Raw genomic sequence first — 19,043 nt, 5'->3', positions numbered from 1 at the left:
CAAAAAACCTGCAAAGTGGGAAATGTGAACTTCCCCACCAGTGACTGTCCCATTTCCAAGATACATGGAAGCAACATATCTTCTAGATGCGTGTGTTTCTCCTGTTTGCTTTGATGCATTATGGTCTTCAAAAAGTCTCGATTATGTAATATGCACATGTTGCCTGAAGGAGGCGCATTAATAAAGATGTTTACATGACTTCTTTAAACAAGCCAGGATTCATAGCCTGCAGTCTGCCAGTCGGTGCCGTCCCTGTCAGAAATACTCCGTCATAATCAAAATATATGATGCAAGTTGCCTGCCTTTGACTGTTGCAGTCTGTTTGAGGAAAAAAGTCTTATTTTGTGGTTATTCCGCCTCAGAAGACCAATGTTATGTGTGTCATTATACATCAGAAAATTAGATTTTTCTGTCGTGGCGCATTTGATGCGAGCTCATCTCAGTAGTTGCATTTCTTTATGTAAATTCTGTCCCGTGGAGCTAAATAAATGCTCCGAAATATTAATTCAGCTGCTTTCATGCCGACAGACAGGACCCAATCCTTTAAAACATTCATGCTGATTTCATGTGAGTGCTGTCAGTCCGTCTTGCTCTCTCATCCTTTAGCTTTTTAAACTTTGCTCCATCTGTGATAGCGGTTGCTTCTTGTGGCCGCGGAGACAGATAAAGATTTGAGTCGCATTCACAAAAACATGTTGATGAAAGAAGAAAAGGGGGGGAAGAAGAAGGGGGGGAAAAAGAGGGATAGAGAAACGCACGTCTGTCCCGGGGCTGCAAACAAACTCTCTTACTAAGACACACACACGGACGCGTGCGCACACACACACACACACACATCAAAGGATAAAACCACATGCGTGCGCACGTGAACTGTCACACACACGCACGTCTTCATAAACACTTTGTATCACCTCGGGCAGCGACTTCCATTCTGTGTGTCCAGCAGCAGGTTTTCCATTAGACCTGATGTAACGTCCACAGTATAATGGACCTGAAGAAAGGCTACTTTAAGACACAGCGGTTTATTTGCACAAGTCAGACCAGAGCAAAATGTCCCTCTGCCTTTCAGCAGAGTGCCTAAAACCTCTGGTTTTCATCAGTTTATATTGTGATTAATTCATCTTTTTGTCGGTCTTTAATTCCACTCTGATCTCTGACTATTTGTGTGTTTGTGTGTGTGTTTGTGTGTGTAGATATTTATTGGAGAGGTGTCCATGTATGTGATGAAATCCACAAGGGAGGCTCTCCTGGCTCAGGAGAAAACCATCGTGACGGGAGACTGCTGTTACCTCAATCCCCTCATCCGCCGCATCATCCGCTTTATAGGTGAGTACGTCGTCAAGCTCGACTTTACAACATGTGTCGTTGTTGTTGCTGCAGCACTGAAGTGTACTGTGTTCTCAGCTCAGACTTAACAAACTCAATCGTGGTCTGAATAGCACATTTATTACTACAGAATATTCCACATGGTACTTTGAAGGTTTGAAGCACATGGCAGAAGTTTGTTCTGGTCCACTTTCATTGGAAAGCAAAGACTCTGCACTCGGGAGTGTCATGCATAAATCACTGGGTTGTACTTACCCTCTCAGAATTTTTATGGACACTTTTATGGGTGTAACGTCTACTAAAACTGTGCTTCCCAACGTTGGACCAGGGACTTCCTTTAATGAATTTGCACATATTAAAGAAAGCCATGTAAGACAACAAGGGTGTCAAACACATTTTTAGTTCAGCGGCCACAAACAGCCGAATTTCATCTTGGGTGTGCTGGACTGGCAAAAACCTTTAAATTTAAACTTTGTTGTGGCGCAGAGTATACGTGATAAAAAACGACGGTATTTTCATAAAGCCAAACAATCACTAATGGAAATTACTGCAATCTCGACATAGAGCCAATTTTGATGAAACGTTCCAGTGAAAATGCAGTGAAAATGTCAAAAAAAAACTGTATCATTCATGTTTTTAAAAACTCCTCCTTTGAGCAACAAGGTAGTGAGCTTTCATGCCGATATCTCAGCTCAGGTCTCTGTGAAGTGTTGAGTCTGCTCCTCTTAAGAAATTTGATAAAAAAAAAAAAACATGTTTTCTTTGACAATTTTACAGTTGGCTTGGTGGTTTGGCGGTCCAGCCCAGATTGGAGCCTCTTGCGGTCTTATGTTTACCCTTGATGTTGAGAATACCTGAGAAAAACTGCTTTGCTATTGTATGAGAGAATGAGTGGAGGTCCACCAGCAAATCAGAGAGGTCAAAGTCGATATTCTCAAACCTTCTGAAAGCAAATTGGTTTGTCCTCGGGGGGAAAAGTTGTGAAGTATTGTACGGAAAGAAAGACAAGGCAGACTGTAATGGTGTGATTAATTTCTTCTGTGTGAGGTGATGAGAAGGAAACACATTTGTGTTTCAAATTATGGTCCATCCTGCCTCTCTGTTGGGAATAATTCATGAATAACAGGCCAAACAACTGTGAGCCACTGTTTTATTGATGCTTGTGTAGATCCTGCTGTTGTCTGCTACTGCAGACATTGAGTTCACTCATAGGAAATACATATGCTTTTCACTGCCCACCGACGTGCATCTCCACAGCTCAACACGCTCTTAGAGATAAATCTGAGTACATTAACCAAACGTGCCATGTTTTATTTGTGACATTAGCTTCAATTTAAAGCAGCAAAGACTGTAAGGAGTCGGGTGTAAGGAATGGGATAGACATTACTGGAGTTACAGAAAAAAAAATAGACTGGCATAACTCTAATTATATTAATTGAACTCTGATGGTTTTTTTTTTTTTGTTTTTTTTAAAAGCCATTTAGAGATTATACCTCCTGTGGTGCATTGACCTAATAATGCACAATGTCGCTTGTGAGTGTGGCACTGCTTTAAATGTTTCAACATTTAACTCATTTGTATGAGTTCTCAATTAGTGAAGATACAAACCTCAATCAAGTGGAAATACATACTGTATAAAACAAAACAATGTAAGTCTTTGCTGATCACCGAGGGGAGCAGTAGTGTGTCTTCTCCCCAGAGTCGGGGGGGTTTTGTGAAGGTCTGCCTGGCGTTTCACCTCAGTTCAGTGACAGCGAAGCAAAAGAGCATAAAATTGTGGATCACTGATCTAAATGAATCCGTTCAGTTCAGCAGAAATGCTCCCACTCACTGGCGGTGTATGTTTGTGGCTAAATGTGCGCATAAGAGTGATCGCCTCACGTTGTCACGCTGCGCCATTCATCACAAAAGTTAATAAGCTAAGTGTGATTTAATAGGTCAGCGTACAGTCGTCCATCAAAGGCTTTTTATTCAAACCAGCAAGCAACATGCTGACTGTGAATGTGTGTGCTGTCAGTCACCTGCGAGGGGAGCTCCAACGCAACGAGCGGCATCTCACACGCTGATCCCGACGATTCAGACCTTGAAGGTTTGTTTGTTCATCTTCTAAACTACTTAGTCAGAATGAAGAACAGACTCGCTTGAAGCAGCGAGCGGTGGAGGGCGTCGGGACCCCCCGACCTGTGAAAGACGCCACGTATGACCAGGACCGGTCTGCCGATGCAGATCAGTGAAGAATGAAATGAGAGCGAGATTTAGGTGGGGTGAGGTTCACAGAGTGACTCGGGGTGAGAAGATCCTTTAGATAAACTGATGATTCTCACTCAAACCAAACAGTGACCTTTATCGTCCCTTTTGACAAATCTGTCCCGTCTCGACACACACCCCCACGGGTCGATTCATGTGTGCGTACAGTTCATTTGGCATGGCAGCCTATCAATATTTAACGAATGACGTGACACATTGGAAAAAAAAAAAGATATGGTATTGATAATCTGCAGGGTTTTTTCATTTGTCAAATAACGTTCGGCTCTGAACTGAAGAAGCCCATCGGATAAGAGGTGACACACATCTTCCACCAAGAAAATCTATTTCCCTTCATGATTTGTGTTTTGGCTCCAGAAAAGTTTCATGTTTGCGGAGAGAACAGTATGGTTTTAAAAATGAACAATGGCGAGACCGCAGACCTTCGTATGGACAGACGAGTCGTCTGCAGCAAACCACGTCCCAGGAGGATGTCAACTGGATATCATGCCACTCTGAAGGCCGCCATTGTCGCTCACTACAGCCGTGGCCCACATGCGGAATAGCAGTGTTTCAAAAAAAAGTTTCCACTTCCACTGTGTTGGAGCATTTTTGAAAAGTTGCGTTTCAGTGGCTCCGAGCAACATTGTATCGCAAAACGCAACAAGTTTTGCATTTTCATTGGAAAACGTTGTTGTGTAAACTTGGCCGTAGTTGTGTGGGCCTTAGTCAACAAGTGTTGAAGGTCGCAGCACCTGAATGTAATATTATTGATCGTGTCACATGTCAAGATTCGCTTTAAAAAAAAAAAAAAGTGAGAATAAATTACAATTGTTGTGACTGCTCTCTTTATGGCTGTGGCTTGGTTGCTTGAGCGGTTGTCTCCCAATTGGAATGTTGCCGGTTCGATTCCCATCTCCACCTGTCCTTGAGCAAGACATTGAGCCTCAAACTGCTCCCAGTGGGTGGACTGGTGCCTTGCACAGTCACTGCCTCCATTGGTGTGTGTGTCAGTGGAGGAATGTGATTAACAGTGTTAAAGCCCTTGTGGAAGAGCGGTACATACACGTGTCATGACATTTGCGTTTTGCCAAGCTGTGGGTTTTCCCTGGTCATAAAACAATGTAAAAATAAAATTCTACTCCTTGTGTCATAAGGTACGGACGCACTAAAAGGACACGATTAACTACATTTTATTTTCTTCGTTTTTCCGCGATAAGTTTGTTGATAGTGTTTGTTTTCAAGATCTCAAGTTATTTTTCTCATTGTCGCAAAAAAAGCAACGTTTGTTTTGTTTTATCAACATTGTGCATTAAATTATATAACGAGACAATTTGCAATGACAGATAAGGCTTCGCGTAGTAACGTAAAATAAACGGTACGCATTACTTATGAGGAAATCATTGAAGAGAGGAGATGAAGTAGAACAGAGGCGACTGTTTGCTCCTCATGTGAAACTCAACATAAACCTGAAGTTCTGTTTCAAATTAGGGGTTTTATTAAAAGTGATGTGTACGTATTTCACTCAACAGTTTCAACAAACATTTCTGATATCCTAATATGTGCTGTCTTTTAGTTTTATTTTATTTTTATGTGTGTCCAAAATCGAACCTTTCTTCCACCTGTATGACCAGCTGCAGGTGAACACAGGGAACACTGCATCATAACAAAGCCACAAAATGAACCTCAGACGCATGTTTTCTTGACTGAGGGACTAAACGTCAGCATATTGGAGAAAACCCAGACACAGGAGGAACATGCAAACTTCACACAAGGTGAACTGGGGACCTTCTCGCTCTGGAGCAGGAGTCCTTAGTATTCGCCATCTGTTTCCCAATGTAGATATGTTTTATTTATATTTTTTTTTCCGCTGAGCTCAGTTGTGACTCAATTATTAACCAAAATTTAGTATCAGTCGTTAAAAAAAAAAAACAAAAAAAAAGAAAAGTCCCACACATCTACAAACAAACGGCGGTATGTGCCATCCAAATAATCACAACCAAATTCTGCACAGATATACAGGTATTAGATTGTACTAGGTGTATAAATGTCTGCACACATATTCAGTTTGTTTCTCATCTTTTTTGTGGAGCCATGCATTGACGTGAAAGAACAAACTGTGCACTCTTCTGTTGTCTTCCGGAGCCGGCTGACTCCGTAATCGGGCTGATTACAGCCGCTTGTTTTGATTCAAATCGCAGCTTTTTGCTGCTGTGGCACCGACCTTCTGGGTTTTACTTCTTCTTAAGCGAGAGAGGCATTTGGGATGAATTCCAGATGTAATGCATTTACTGCGGCTTTTTTAAACCTGTCGCGGCCGTACTGAATATAAACGTCTTTAGCGTGCTCAAGGTTATTAGTGAGGTTGGTTTAAACAAGTAGATTTAAGTGTAACATCATATGTGTTGTTTTTAACGGGCACTATATTTTTGAAGAAGATGCATCCTGCAGACCCCCCCCCTATATGCCAAATTGTATATGTAAATAAAAAAACCCACACCAGTTCATAAAACACTTATCCAAAATTTATTATGCAATTCACCTCATTTATATTTCTGTCTGTTCCTGAGCAATCTCTCACCTCCGAGCTGTCGAGGCTCATCGTTTCCCTCGCTCGCCGCGGTGCACCCTCCCATCTGCTTTCCTTTCACCCCAATCCACCCCCTCTGCTTCCAGCAGTGCCCTTCACACAATCACCCCCCACCCCCCCCACCACCACCCCTGACTCCTACCCTATCCCACCCCACCTCTGCAATCCCTGCTCCCCTCCCCGCCCGGATGACAATGCAAAGCACAGTAATTTCATGGCTAAGCAGGCCAGATAATCAGCAGTCATATTTCACAGCAAAAGGAATGCAGACGCAGACATTGGTCAGGGTTGGTGGACTGAAAGTGTCGGTGCCATCATTCATATTAAATAACCCCCACCCTTACCCCCCACCCCCACCCCCCACCAACTGTCTATTTATTTTATTTTTTTGTAGTTCATTCTTCTAACTTTCCAATTTAACTCTTTACTTGAACATAACCTTACAACAAAGTTGTTTTCCGCTCTTGTTTTTTCTTCCAGTCTGATCTTATCTCATCACATCTCCTTTATATCGTCTCATCTCTTCTATCGCCATCTCATCGATTCCTTTCTCATTTCCATTAGACATTGTTTCCATCTCTTTTCTTCCTCTTTTCATCTAATATCTTCTATTCACCATTTATCTTTGCTCATGTTTCAACATCTCTTCTCATTTATGTCCATGCAATTCATTTTTTGATCTCCTTCTATCTTATTCCCTGATCTCATCTCTTCTCATGTGTTCATATCTTTTTCATCTAATCTGTTCTATTCCCCTTATAATCCCATCTGTTCTCTTTTGTCATCTTTTGTCTAATTTCCTTCCATCTTCTTTCTTCTTCTGTCTCAATCTCCTCTTTTTTTCCTCTCTTCTCATATCTTCTACTTAATGTCAAATTTTCTCATTTATTCTCTTCTTTTCCCTTCATATCCTCTCTCATCCAAGTTTTGCTCTTCTTCTATTCTGAGCCTGTTCTCGTGAGCCTCTTCGCGTGGTGAAGGTTTCCCTCCTGTGTTTGTTCCTCCAATAACCATCTCATACATCGACACTTTACTCCCTGAAACAGTCACTACACGGTTTCACTTAATCGTCCCCCAGCTAAGCAGACATTGAAATCGTACTAATTCAGGAGAAATAAGCCTTGTGCACTTGTTTTTTCTTAGTCTATGTAATCTTTGCGCAAGCTGCGGCGTCACACTGACGACGGCTCCATGCTGCCTTCTGCGGGCTTAACACACACATTAGGCAGGTATATGATTAAGGAGTGCAGTGTGAGTGCATTGCGGTGTGACGTGGGAACATGTTTGTGTGTATTTGCTGGCTTCTTCTCTCTTCTGACTCTTTTGTTTGTCCGTCTGTGTGTCCCAGGTGTGTTTGCGTTCGGTCTGTTTGCCACAGACATATTCGTCAACGCGGGCCAGGTGGTGACCGGGGGTCTCTCGCCCTACTTTCTGTCCGTCTGCAAGCCCAACTACACCGGCACGGAGTGTCGTTTCAACCACCAGTTCATCATCAACGGCAACATCTGCACCGGGAACCCCGTGGCGGTGGAGAACGCGCGGCGGTCGTTCCCGTCCAAGGACGCCTCGCTGAGTGTTTACTCCGCCGTTTATCTGACGGTGAGAGGAATGTGCAAGTATGGAACTTTGGGTGACGCACGCTTTTACCAGCAGGCACTCCTCTCCTAATCTGTCGGAATGGGAGCCATTGAATGCAACGTTAATCATGCGGTTTATTTTCAAATCGACGTTATAAATTCAAATTCAACACTTCAAAACTTTTGATTATTACTTGTTCGCTCAGTTGTGTGAAATTAAAGGTTACATTTATAACTGTGCCACCTAAAAATAACAAGGAAAAAAGCCTCCTAAGTGGATATCAATGAAAAGATTTGTTTTCACTTCCAGAAATATTTGCTTTTAAGAGGTAAACCATGGTACATTTGTTTTTTGGGGGGGTTTTTTGATGGAGGAATTCAGTGTTTTCCCAAATTTTATGAGAAAATATTTGTATGAAAGCCTGGTTTGGGTTAAAAAAAAAATAATTCTCTACGAACACATAAAACAGACTTTTTGAACGGTCATTCAGAGAGCAGCTATTTGGCAACAGAGTGTCAGCGTGAGGGGAGCGAGCTCCTGAAAAGTGAAAGAGAGAGCAGAAGTGCAGAGAGGAGTACAAGGACAGGCTGCTGATGAAAAAAGGGGGTTTGATATCTTCGGCTTCTCGGCTGTTATGGGGAAGAAGTTAAAAGTTCAACGATGTGCGTAAGAAGCCTTAAAGTGTGTGTTTCTAAATGCTGACAGTCCTCTTACAACTTTCACTCACACTAATAGATTCCCTTATTAGGTTCTTCTTGTAATCTTTTATTCTCTGTGAAAAAAAAACCCCCAAAAAAACCTCTTTGTTTTGGGAGAGTTGTTTTGTTCTGATGATGTAATTTTTTCACATCCTTCCTGAACCTGAACCATTTTTTTCCGTGCCGTGGGGCCTTTGTGCTGTCTTGAAATTATAAAATATTTCACTGGGATAATGTGAAATAAAAAAAAACCCTCCAGTTGTTCTGTACAAGACTTGATTTCTGCACTTGTCAACCGAACCAACTCAGCGGGTAATTTCCCAAAATTGTTTGGAACAATTTGACATACTTTGGGATGATCCAAGCTATGTTAACAAAATATTGAAAATGAGGCCATAGTTTTAATGCCTATTGCTTTGGGGGTTTTTTTTCTTCTATAATTAAAAAATAAAAAAACTGTTGTTTTTTGTCATAATCAGGTAATTAACCAATGAGAGTCGATGAAAAGATCATCGTCTGGATGTCCGTACATGGAGTTCAAGCTAAGAGAAACAGGCGTAAATGACCAGGCTACAGAGAAACGACTACTATAATCTGCCCTCAAACTGGATGTCCACCAGACACCAGAACTAGCAGAGAGGCTCAAACCATTTTCGGAAGCTTCTCAAGAAGGAGAATTAAATGTTCAGTTGGTGTTTTTAAAGTCGTCCAGAAACGCCATTTTTTTTAAGAAACAGTGACATGTAAGACTACTCCAGTGAAAAATCTGTCCATCGTATTTGCTCATTGTCACATAGTGTCTGTTTAATTCATCGGTTCGTAATATTTTCCCCGTCATGTCCTGCCCTGTTCTGTTCTGCCTCGTCAGCCTTCATGCTGCACAGTATGCACATTAACCAATCAGATCAGTGAAAGCAGCGAAGACTAGCCAATTAGAGGTAGTGTAGGGCAGATCATGGCGTCATCACCCGAAGGGGTAGAATTAGGTAATCTGGTTTGTAGGTACTTCTGAGTGGTGCATCGGGGGGGATTTGGAGAGGGTGTACGCAATTCTGACTGAAAAAGAAGTGGGTATCTTCTGTATGCCCGCGTATACCCATGAATACACCACCGATTACACAGGCCTCCCACCAACTATCAGAAGCACACAAGGAGAAATGTCCTGTCAGATCATCACCTGACTATCAGGATTGGTTGGAAATAGAAACGTAGATGAACAAATACTCAACCAGAATTAGTCCATAATTGACCATAATCTGGATTTATTATGATCCCATAATCCTCATATCAGTAGATACCAGCTTGGATTGATTCAGACATCCTCTAAGAACCAATACCAATGCTTGCTTTAGTCATAATTGATCTGTTGATGACCAGAATCCATAGTAGACGTACAATCAGTGGACGTCCGAGAGTTTTAGAATTACTTCTGAGACGATGTACAGAAAATGTGTATTAGTTGACACAATCGGGAAGTTTGGGGGGGGGGGGGATAGTCTTGATAACACTTTGAAATAAAGTGGTTACAAACTGCCAATCTGGTTGAGAAAGGAGGAATTGTCAGGACATAATCCCATTGTCTTTCACAATTGTTCCGATAAAGTTTCCCTGCTGTTCTTCCTCTCAGATGTACATCACCAGCACCATCAAGACGAAGTCCAGCCGCCTGGCCAAGCCGGTGCTCTGCCTGGGCACGCTCTGTTCGGCTTTCCTCACCGGCCTCAACCGAGTCTCAGAGTATCGAAACCACTGTTCGGATGTAGTGGCTGGATTTATACTCGGATCAGCCGTTGCATTGTTTCTGGTGAGTGGAAAAAGTTTGGTAGTGTATGTATGTGTGTGTGTGTGTCCAAAGAGATTAAAAGAGAGGGTGATTATTCCGAGGTGGATATTGGTCATGAGTTATTTTCAAATTCTAATAAGAATTTTAAGCTTCACTTTGGAAGTGACCCAAGCAGTAATTGCATGATTAATTCAGGATGCAGCCTGTAACATGAGTCCGGTGCCATTTCAATGTCAGCGGCAATGCAAATTTATGTCCTGGATGTCTTTAACGCAGCCCATTTCTTAGTGGCAGAATGACGTGTTGGAGAGGCTATAGAGCGGGATAAAGGTCATGAAGGGGTGATTTGGAGGAGAGGATGTAAAACAGGACGACACGTGGTTAATCCTTGAATCGCTTCAAGGAGGCTTTATATAAGTAAAGATTGTCGGATGAAGTTGGAGATGGACAAGTTGATTGAAGGAATAGGAATTAGAGCCGAATGTACAGAGGATTTCTACTGAGATCTGGAGCCTCTTCTTTCATTTGAAGAGCACATTAAGACGTAGAAGGCCCAACGCAGGTAAACATTAGTTTTAATTATTGTGTTTAAATCAGGGATGGTGACTGTTAGTTAAAGGATCCACTGATCTCATTCGTTCAGATTCTGCACTCCAGAGGTAAGGGATCTTTTTATCTACCTTATCAAAACAATTGCCATAATGTTGGATAAAGCTACAGACTTTTTTTCTTCCCAAGCGCGATGCTAATTTTCCTGTTCTGCAGCGCGTGATTGTAAAAATCAAGCCCGCTCTCCTGTGAAGCTTTTTCGAACAGCCTGGCTTCTACTGAAAATTAAAACGCCTTTGTCAACATCAGATTCTCGATGCCGAGTATTTAAATGCCAGCGTGGTGATTACAGTCGAAACCCTCAAGTTATATTTGGATTGAAGTGGAAAGCCCACTGAGCAGGAAGGAAGGGAAGGAAGGTGTAGGGAACCCCTCCGTCCCCACCCACCATCACAAATCCAAAAAGATTTATTTAACAGCCTCAGAGGCTTCATTACTTGTAATTGCTGCTGGGCCGTGAGCGTCAAAGCAGGCAGGAGTGTGAATAAGTGTAGAAACAAGGGGAGACGTGGAAGGGAAGGCTCAGGAAAGAGGAAACACGGGCTTGTTATTTGTGCAGCGGTTGCTGGAGGCGGGTTGGATTGCTGCTTGATTTAACCCATTAGGACCTGGATCAACGTTGGCATAGTCCTTGTTTTGGAGAAAACTGCAAAGTGAACAATGGGGGGATAATGATGTGGTATTCAGTTCTGTGATCTAAATCCACAAATCCATTCATTTTGGTTTTTACTGGTTCATCGCAGATGATTGAGGACAAGGGTGTCAAACTCGTTTTAGTTCAGGGGCCAGAAAACATCCCGATTTCATCTCGGACCTGTAAAATACTGCCATAATAACCTTTAAATTTAAACTTTAAAACTTGTTTTTGTTGCATGAAAATGTCCACATTTTTACAGAAAACATTTACTACAGAAAATTAAAGCAATCTCAACAAAAAGCCAATTTTAATGATACTTTCTGGTGGAAAATACAGTCAAATGTTTAAAAAACAAAAATCACCCTGACAGCGTGGCTTTGAAGCTAATGCTAATAGCAACGAGATAACTAGATCTACAGCAGCGTCACCAGTATCTCAGCTCTCACTTGTAAGCTTTAAAAAAAATCTATAAAGTTTTTACTATTCGCTTGGTGGTTTGGATGATAATCTAACAGAAAAGCAAGTATATAAGTAATAAGCGATCGCTCTGCCGTGTTGGATTTGTCCAAATTAAGCATGTTAGTTCCAGTCATTCCTCTGTAGTCACGTTGTGGCACCACTGAGCAGCAGTTTGACCTTGGAGCCTGATAAGAGGGAGGAGCCCTGCATCCCACTCTTTAATGAAACACATAAGCTCGTCACGATTGACCCCATAAAAACTGACAGACACTGAAACATTGATCTCCAGGGGGAAATGAACACACGTAAGTCCATCATTAGCTCGGCGATGTTGAAACGGCTCGTTTCCAGCTTATTACCAAGTGTACCGGGGAGTGAGGGAAGGCCGGCCTGACGCGCTAAAGGACCAAATGATGGAGTTGAAGCTTATCCAGGTCTTGTCATGAGAGAACTGAGGCAGTGTGATGGACTGTTATCAGGAGGGAAATTAATTGATAAAGGAAAAGTAGAAAGCGAAGATAGTTAAAATCCTCATGCTATCGGTGTTCACGGAGAGGATTTGACCGGATTCGTCAAACAGCGACTGCTTTAGTCCTTCTAGAGATTTGCCCTCTGCCAGCAGATAGAGGGATCAGCGTGGAGTGTCTGGTTCCGTTTTGTTTCCGGGATGATGTACCGAGACAAACGTGTCGGCTTAATCCGAAAAAAAAGAAGATAGAATCAACATAAAGAAGCTACGATCTTAAAAACCTCAAATTCTCGCCAGTCCAAGAGAGAACATCCAAGTATATTTCTCGCCTTGTTGTGACGTCATGCTGATCAAATGTCTTGAAATAACTTCCATAAAACGTCCCGATTTCGTGCTACGACACTGAATCCTTTTCTGTGAAAGCTCGAAAGGGATTTTTTTTTTTTTTTCTTTCTGGATTTTAATGGAAAGAAACACATTTTTCTCTGCACTTAACTGAGATAATAGGTGACAGCTGGGTTGGCGTTGCCTTTGCCTGGATGACAGGTCACAAAATGGAAAGAGTGAAAACAAGAATGCTAATGTCATAGAGAGATGCATTTAAACCACCCACTGCAGCTTACATTTTGGACAGATATTGATGCAAACATCCATCGGGATGCGAGAAAGTTATGTGCAGATTGGACCGCGGCGGGTGTAATTTGCTCATTTACCTGGCCCGAAAGTGCCAGAGATTCATTTTTCCGTGGGCTCGCCGCAAACAAGGAAACCCTTAGCGTCCTCCGGCAGTGGATCGGCCCACTTCATTTTCTCTTTTCGCCTGCGCCCGAGGGCACGGGGAGGCGTCTGGCGAGGGGAGATCTCCCCCGGGCTGCCGGCTTTAAGTACAGAGACACAGGAAGCCTGTTGTCTTCTGTTACCTGAACAAGAGGGCTGGACCGACAAATACGTGGAATTAAAAGAGCGAGGGTGGAGAAGCAGGAAGAAAAGAAATAAATAAACTTTTATATAAGTGGATGCCTTATCTAATTTTTTTTCCCTTTTTGCAAACAGATAATCATAAAAGGAATAAACAGAGGGTAAAACATTTAATTGTTGTTTTTAATTCTTGCATGGAAATATCAAAATGATAAAATGCTCTTAAATCCCAAGCTATTACTGTGAAATATAATAACTAACCAACATTTCAAAGACTTATTCTTTTTATTCAGTGGATGCCAGCAGCCGTCAACATTATTATTGTTAGTATTACTATTACAGATGCAGGAAACTGGAGCGGTGCGAAGTGCTTCAGTCTCTACGTGTTGGCCTCATCCTCCCTCACTTCCATAAAAACCTGTCCTGTGGCCGCCTTTTAAGCACTGCCTTTAAGTTTTTACACACACATATAAACTTTATATTACTGCAATAACTGTTACAATCACGACGATGTAGGTGTAACTCTGATGTACACCTGGTTGCTTTTAATTCAGTGATACCAGATAAGTACTATTGTAGCAGGTCTGACTTTATTTGAGTGGAATCATTGAAATATGATGTATGCTCTGCTTGTAATGCCTTTTACCGGCCAAAGTCAGTTACTGTTTTTCATCTATCTATATCCTCATGGGGTGAATTGTAAATACTTCCAATCTCATCCAGTTTCAGCATTTTATTTATCCACATCCGATTATTTAAAAGTGATGTTATTTTAAAGTTTTCTCTGATACAACCCATGGCTGCATTACATAAGAATTCTTGGTCAAAAAGCGGCCATAATTAAATCTGCAGTTTGTGAAAAAACAGATATTGCTATTTTGGACGTAGGTAGTTGCATTGTTTTATTAACAATAACGGACATAATAAAACAATGAGGCCAAGAACTGAACAGCAAGATGCTGCAGTGAAAGCTAACTTTAGTTTTATTAATTACAGGAGCTTCAAGTCCATACTGTGAGGGGAGAGTTTGTTAAAATATGCATAGTGACGACTTTAAAGCCATGGTGTGACACACGTTTTAAATCAGGGGATTAGTTTCCTCATGAGAGGGCTGGATCGGTAAAATAATGCCATAATAACCTTTAAAAAAATGTGTTTTTGTTGTTGTGGCGCAGAATATATGTGTCTATTTTTGTATAACCAAACAATTACGGATGAAAATTCCTACAATATCAACGTGAAGCCAATTTTAATGAAACCTTTTGGTGCAAAATAGTCTGTCTAACAATAGCTGTTGCATTATGCATGTTTTTACAAACTCACCCTGACGGCATGGCTTTAAGCTGACTCTGGTTTATCTTTCATGGCAGCATCATTGTTGTCTCAGCTCGGGTCTCACTGTTGTGTTGTGTCTGCTACTCTTGGGAAATTTGTTAAAAATCAATGTTTTCTTTGAATTTTTTACAATTTGCTTGGTGCTTTTGTCTGGCCAGATTGGAGCCTCTTGCGGTCCGATTTTGGTCCACAGGCCTTATGTTTGACACCCCTTCTTTAACAACTATGGGCCCTGAGAAGGAATTTTACATAGACCTTATTTATCAAGAAAATTCTGATCGCTCATATGTGTGAATATTTTCACAATGTTGTTACTTATTTTTATTTAAACTTGTACATACTGTATATGTCCCCTAATATAAAATGAGTTTAACTTCTCTGCTTTAATTTGTATTAAGTTCATGCAGTTCATGCTCACTAAAATGTCATCTAACATTAGGTCAAACATTCAACATGTTTTATTGAGGAGTAGGTAAAGTATTCATTTTAAATATTGTCTTGGGGATCTTCTTAAAATGACGCCTTTTTACTACATATGGTGTTGTCTGATATGCAAATACCTCTCTTATGCAAGTTTTTATGTTGTCTGCAAGATAAAATGCTTATTTGTTGTGTTTGTGCACTGCAAGCTTTGTGTTTCATCACTGTATATGATTGCATTTGTATTCGCTTTTAAAATATGGGACACATTCTTATACCCCGGGAAGTTTTTTCTAGTTTTAGACCCCGTTTACACAACGTTTGTGAAAATGCATCACTTTTTGCAGGTTCCTTTCAGAAATGTTTCGCGTGTCGACTGCAACATTTTCTTAAATGATTTCCATTTACACAGAAAAGAAAGAAACGCTGAACACGACGTAGTGGTCCATGCCTGGCCACAAGTTGTTTATTTTTGTAATGAAACTACACACACATGCGCGCAGAGAACTAAACGCTCTAAACATTACCGATTGTCAAGTACACGGACATTTGCATTGGACAGACGATGAAGTTGACTCCTATTACGGGTGATTCAACTATAAAACTACCAAGTCCCAGGAGAATATGGACTGAGAGTCGGGACACTGTGGGGGACACCCTTGTCTTTAGTTCTCCATCTACTCGCACATGTGCAGAAGAACTGTTTACAACATCCGTGGTGCACGGTGCAGCACGGGTGTAGTAAATAGAAAAGAGTTGCATTTTCTCCCGTTTCTGTGAAGATGGAGTTAAAAGTGTTTTCAATAAGTCGTCGTCCCCCCCCCCCCCCCCCCCCCCCCCCCCCCCCAACAACATTTACATAAAGTTGCGCGTTTTCCCCCGTGTCCACAAAGACGGGGATTAAAACGTTTTCCTCCGTCCCCCAAACCACAACAGACATTTTTTGAAAACGTTCTTGTGTAAACGGGGCCTGAAACAGTTCAAAAGTTCCCATTTAAGAACGGGAGAGAACCATATTTCAGTTGAGCAGGTATTTTATGGGGGGGGGGGATGCTTGGATCCACTAAACCCTAAAAGCCTGTTGTGTGGTCTCACTCTTCATACTGAATAGTTGTCATGCTTTGCAGGGTATATGTGTTGTGAACAACTTCAAAGGCGTCCACAGTGCAGCAGCAAAACAGAAGACCGAGGACTACCGCGGTCTGCCTCTTATGACTTTCCCCCGTGTGGAGAGCCCGCTGGAGACCCTCAGCGCACAGGTAGCTAAAAACACTTAACCCGGAATCCCCCAAATCGTTAATCTCCATGATGCGCATTATCTTCCTCCATTAATTAGCAGAGCTCCCCCGAGGCGCAGAGCTTAAAACTAAAGTCCCTCTTTGGACAGCTGAAGTTTCACGTGCTGGAATGTGGTTTGTACTGTAACTTGGTCCCAGTTGTGTGATGTGTTGGGTTTTTATTGTTTTTCTTTCATGTGACGCTTTGTTTCTTTGAACTTGTAAAGACAGGTTTCAAGGTCACAATGTCTCTCTCTATTTTTCTCTTCTTTCTTTCTTTCTTTCTTTCTTTCTTTCTTTCTTTCTTTCTTTCTTTCTTTCTTTCTTTCTTTCTTTCTTTCTTTCTTTCTTTCTTTCTTTCTTTCTTTCTTTCCACATAAAGCTATAACACCTAACAGGCATGACATGACCTTTGCACTAAACAAGGGGTTTCAAACTCTACTGTATATTAAAAAAAAAATTGAACTATTAATCCGTCTCTTTCTTTCAGTGCAACAAATTATTAATATATTATTAAGAAGATATAAGATTTGATGAACTATCCTTTTACAAAACATGACAAATTTGAATAATTTGAACAATATTCTGCCTCAGTTCACCATGTACTTTACACTTTACAACTCACAGTGGACCCGTTCATATTATCTTCAGAGTAACTTGTCAAATTCTGGAAATTATCTTTAAAGCCGACACATTTTTACGTCTGTGTGGTAATCCCGATCATCTGAGCCGATTCACCACATAATACAGACCAAAGTGGAAAGAAGATCAGTTATTCCCCCGTGTGCCCCTGGTGGTTAAGTAAAGATATTGCAGGTAATGTCAGAATTTCATGTTGAGGGCCAGATTTCCGTACGTTTGATGCCCCTGCACAAAGTCCTTCCTCCGTAACGCACACTCCTCCACAGAGCACTCCCTTTCACCCTTTGACGATGACTCTCCTCTACCTCTTTCATCTTCACACCTCCCCTCCCTCCATTTTATTTCTCTCCCTATCTCCTCTTCCTCCGTTCTTCCTCCCTCCCCGACACCCGTTTTTCAGAACCACTCGGCGTCGATGACGGAGGTCACATGACTAAGGGGGCAGCACCGGGTCACGTTTGCGTCTCCACAGCACTTCCAGACACAATGACGAGGGACGCATGCCACGTGGCGCCGATTGCTTGCCGAAACTTCAAAAAGAACCCACTCCTGAGATATCCGTTTGAATCACCCCCCGGGGGGGGGCAAAAAGCTCCATGTTTCCAATGGTTTTTCTTCTAGTTGGGCTATGCTCAGAATCACACCGCAAAGGCACACAGATCACACCCGTGTCAAAACACAAATCACAAAGCACAGACTTTTTTTTTTTTTTGTTCCAGGTAATTTTGAAATCATTCAGAACATGGCACAGGTTTTCTCCCCCTCCCGAGGTGTGCTGTTTGTAGTTAGAGGATGGTGTTTTGTACATTTTTGTATGAGCGAGTGCTGTAGCCAATCCCGACGATGTTCAAGCCTGCACACTTCCTGTTGGCCGACTCACTCTGTCTTACGTCACCGCATCCCGTCAGGTGAGACGCCTCGTCCGAACCACCGCATCCACCCCACTCCAGTCTGAAAAGAAAAATCAGCTATGGATTTAAAACAAAAAAAAAATTGATCGATGTTGTTGTTCTGTGGTGTTTGTCATTTGTACAGAGAAAAAAAAAAAAGACAGAACCCTTCTTTTTATTATCCCTTGCTGTACATTAATGGACCTCGTCAGGTCATATTTTTTAAGGATTTTTGTTAATCTGTATGAATATTATGATCCATTTGGACCTGTTTGCCTGCTGTAAACCTGGATATGTTTTGGTATCAGTTTAGGTGTTCTGGGGAACAACTCCACCTCCCCCCCTCTCTTTTCAGGAGGGAAAAACGGTAAAGGAAGAGTCACGGGGACGTCCTCTGAGTCAGAAAATGGGGTTTGCCGCCTGCAGTGCCACGTTATCAGCCGCAATATATGAAAATGTGATTGGCTGAAACAGTTCACTGCGAGTGTGTTTCACCCCAATTTCCTGATTCGTTGTGATGTTGGCGGGTCCAGCCTGCGCCAGATAAACCTGAAGATCTCACCGGTGTGTTTACATAATTAAATGTGAACTGAAACTCCAGTGGAAGACGTCTCTATGGAAGGTAAACCAGTGAAGAGATAGAAATGCTCCGAGTGATATCTTGGAGGCTCGTCTGGCCCCTTTGGGTTGGAATCAGTCCAGTGACTCCTGCTTTGCCTTTTTCCTCCTCCACACACCCCTCTCCTCCCCTCCCCCCCGACCCACCAGTGGATTGTGATGCAATGTTGTGACTCCATTTCCTATTGGAAGATATGCCCAGCATGAAGAGAGAAGTCAAAAATGTTTTATAGATATTACTCATTATCATTGTGATTATAATTGTCTTTTTTCATTTGAAATGCTACATATATTTTATTTTTATTTTCTTGGTTTGTCCACAAATTAAATAGTCAGTAGCAACAATCTGGTGTTGTGTTTTTCATCTGTTGCCTGAATACTTTGTCACGTTTCACGACAATGCGAGCGAAGAAAGAGATGGACGATCCATCTCGAGAGTCGGCATGAGCAACTTACCTTGATGGAATAAGCCGGAAACAGGTTTGTCCTTGTGATTGCTTGAATATCTGGAGGTTTTTTTGTTTTTTTGTGTGTTACTTAAATTTCTCTC

At 41.8% G+C, this 19,043-nt stretch overlaps 1 protein-coding gene across 5 annotated transcripts in view; it reads left to right on the top strand.

Moving 5' to 3' along the window:
- plppr1 (phospholipid phosphatase related 1) overlaps positions 1-18,837 on the top strand; it is a 64,978-nt gene extending 46,141 nt beyond the window's left edge. For 2 of the 5 annotated variants that reach the window (XM_080477584.1, XM_080477586.1), the window contains 5 exons: positions 1,194-1,326; positions 7,509-7,759; positions 10,064-10,240; positions 16,194-16,325; positions 17,386-18,836. In XM_080477584.1, the coding sequence (XP_080333710.1) occupies positions 1,194-1,326; positions 7,509-7,759; positions 10,064-10,240; positions 16,194-16,325; positions 17,386-17,418 (726 nt within the window). In that variant the 3' untranslated portion in view covers positions 17,419-18,836. Of the gene's footprint in view, positions 1-1,193; positions 1,327-7,508; positions 7,760-10,063; positions 10,241-16,193; positions 16,326-16,725; positions 16,815-17,385 lie in introns of those variants that run through there. The other 3 variants (XM_080477583.1, XM_080477585.1, XM_080477587.1) reach the window with 3 other exon arrangements.
- Positions 18,838-19,043: the final 206 nt, after the last annotated feature.

This window comes from Lipophrys pholis (genome assembly GCF_963383615.2).
Source record: "Lipophrys pholis genome assembly, chromosome: 12".
Taxonomy (NCBI): domain Eukaryota; kingdom Metazoa; phylum Chordata; class Actinopteri; order Blenniiformes; family Blenniidae; genus Lipophrys; species Lipophrys pholis.
This window is presented reverse-complemented; position numbering and strand designations above follow the sequence as displayed.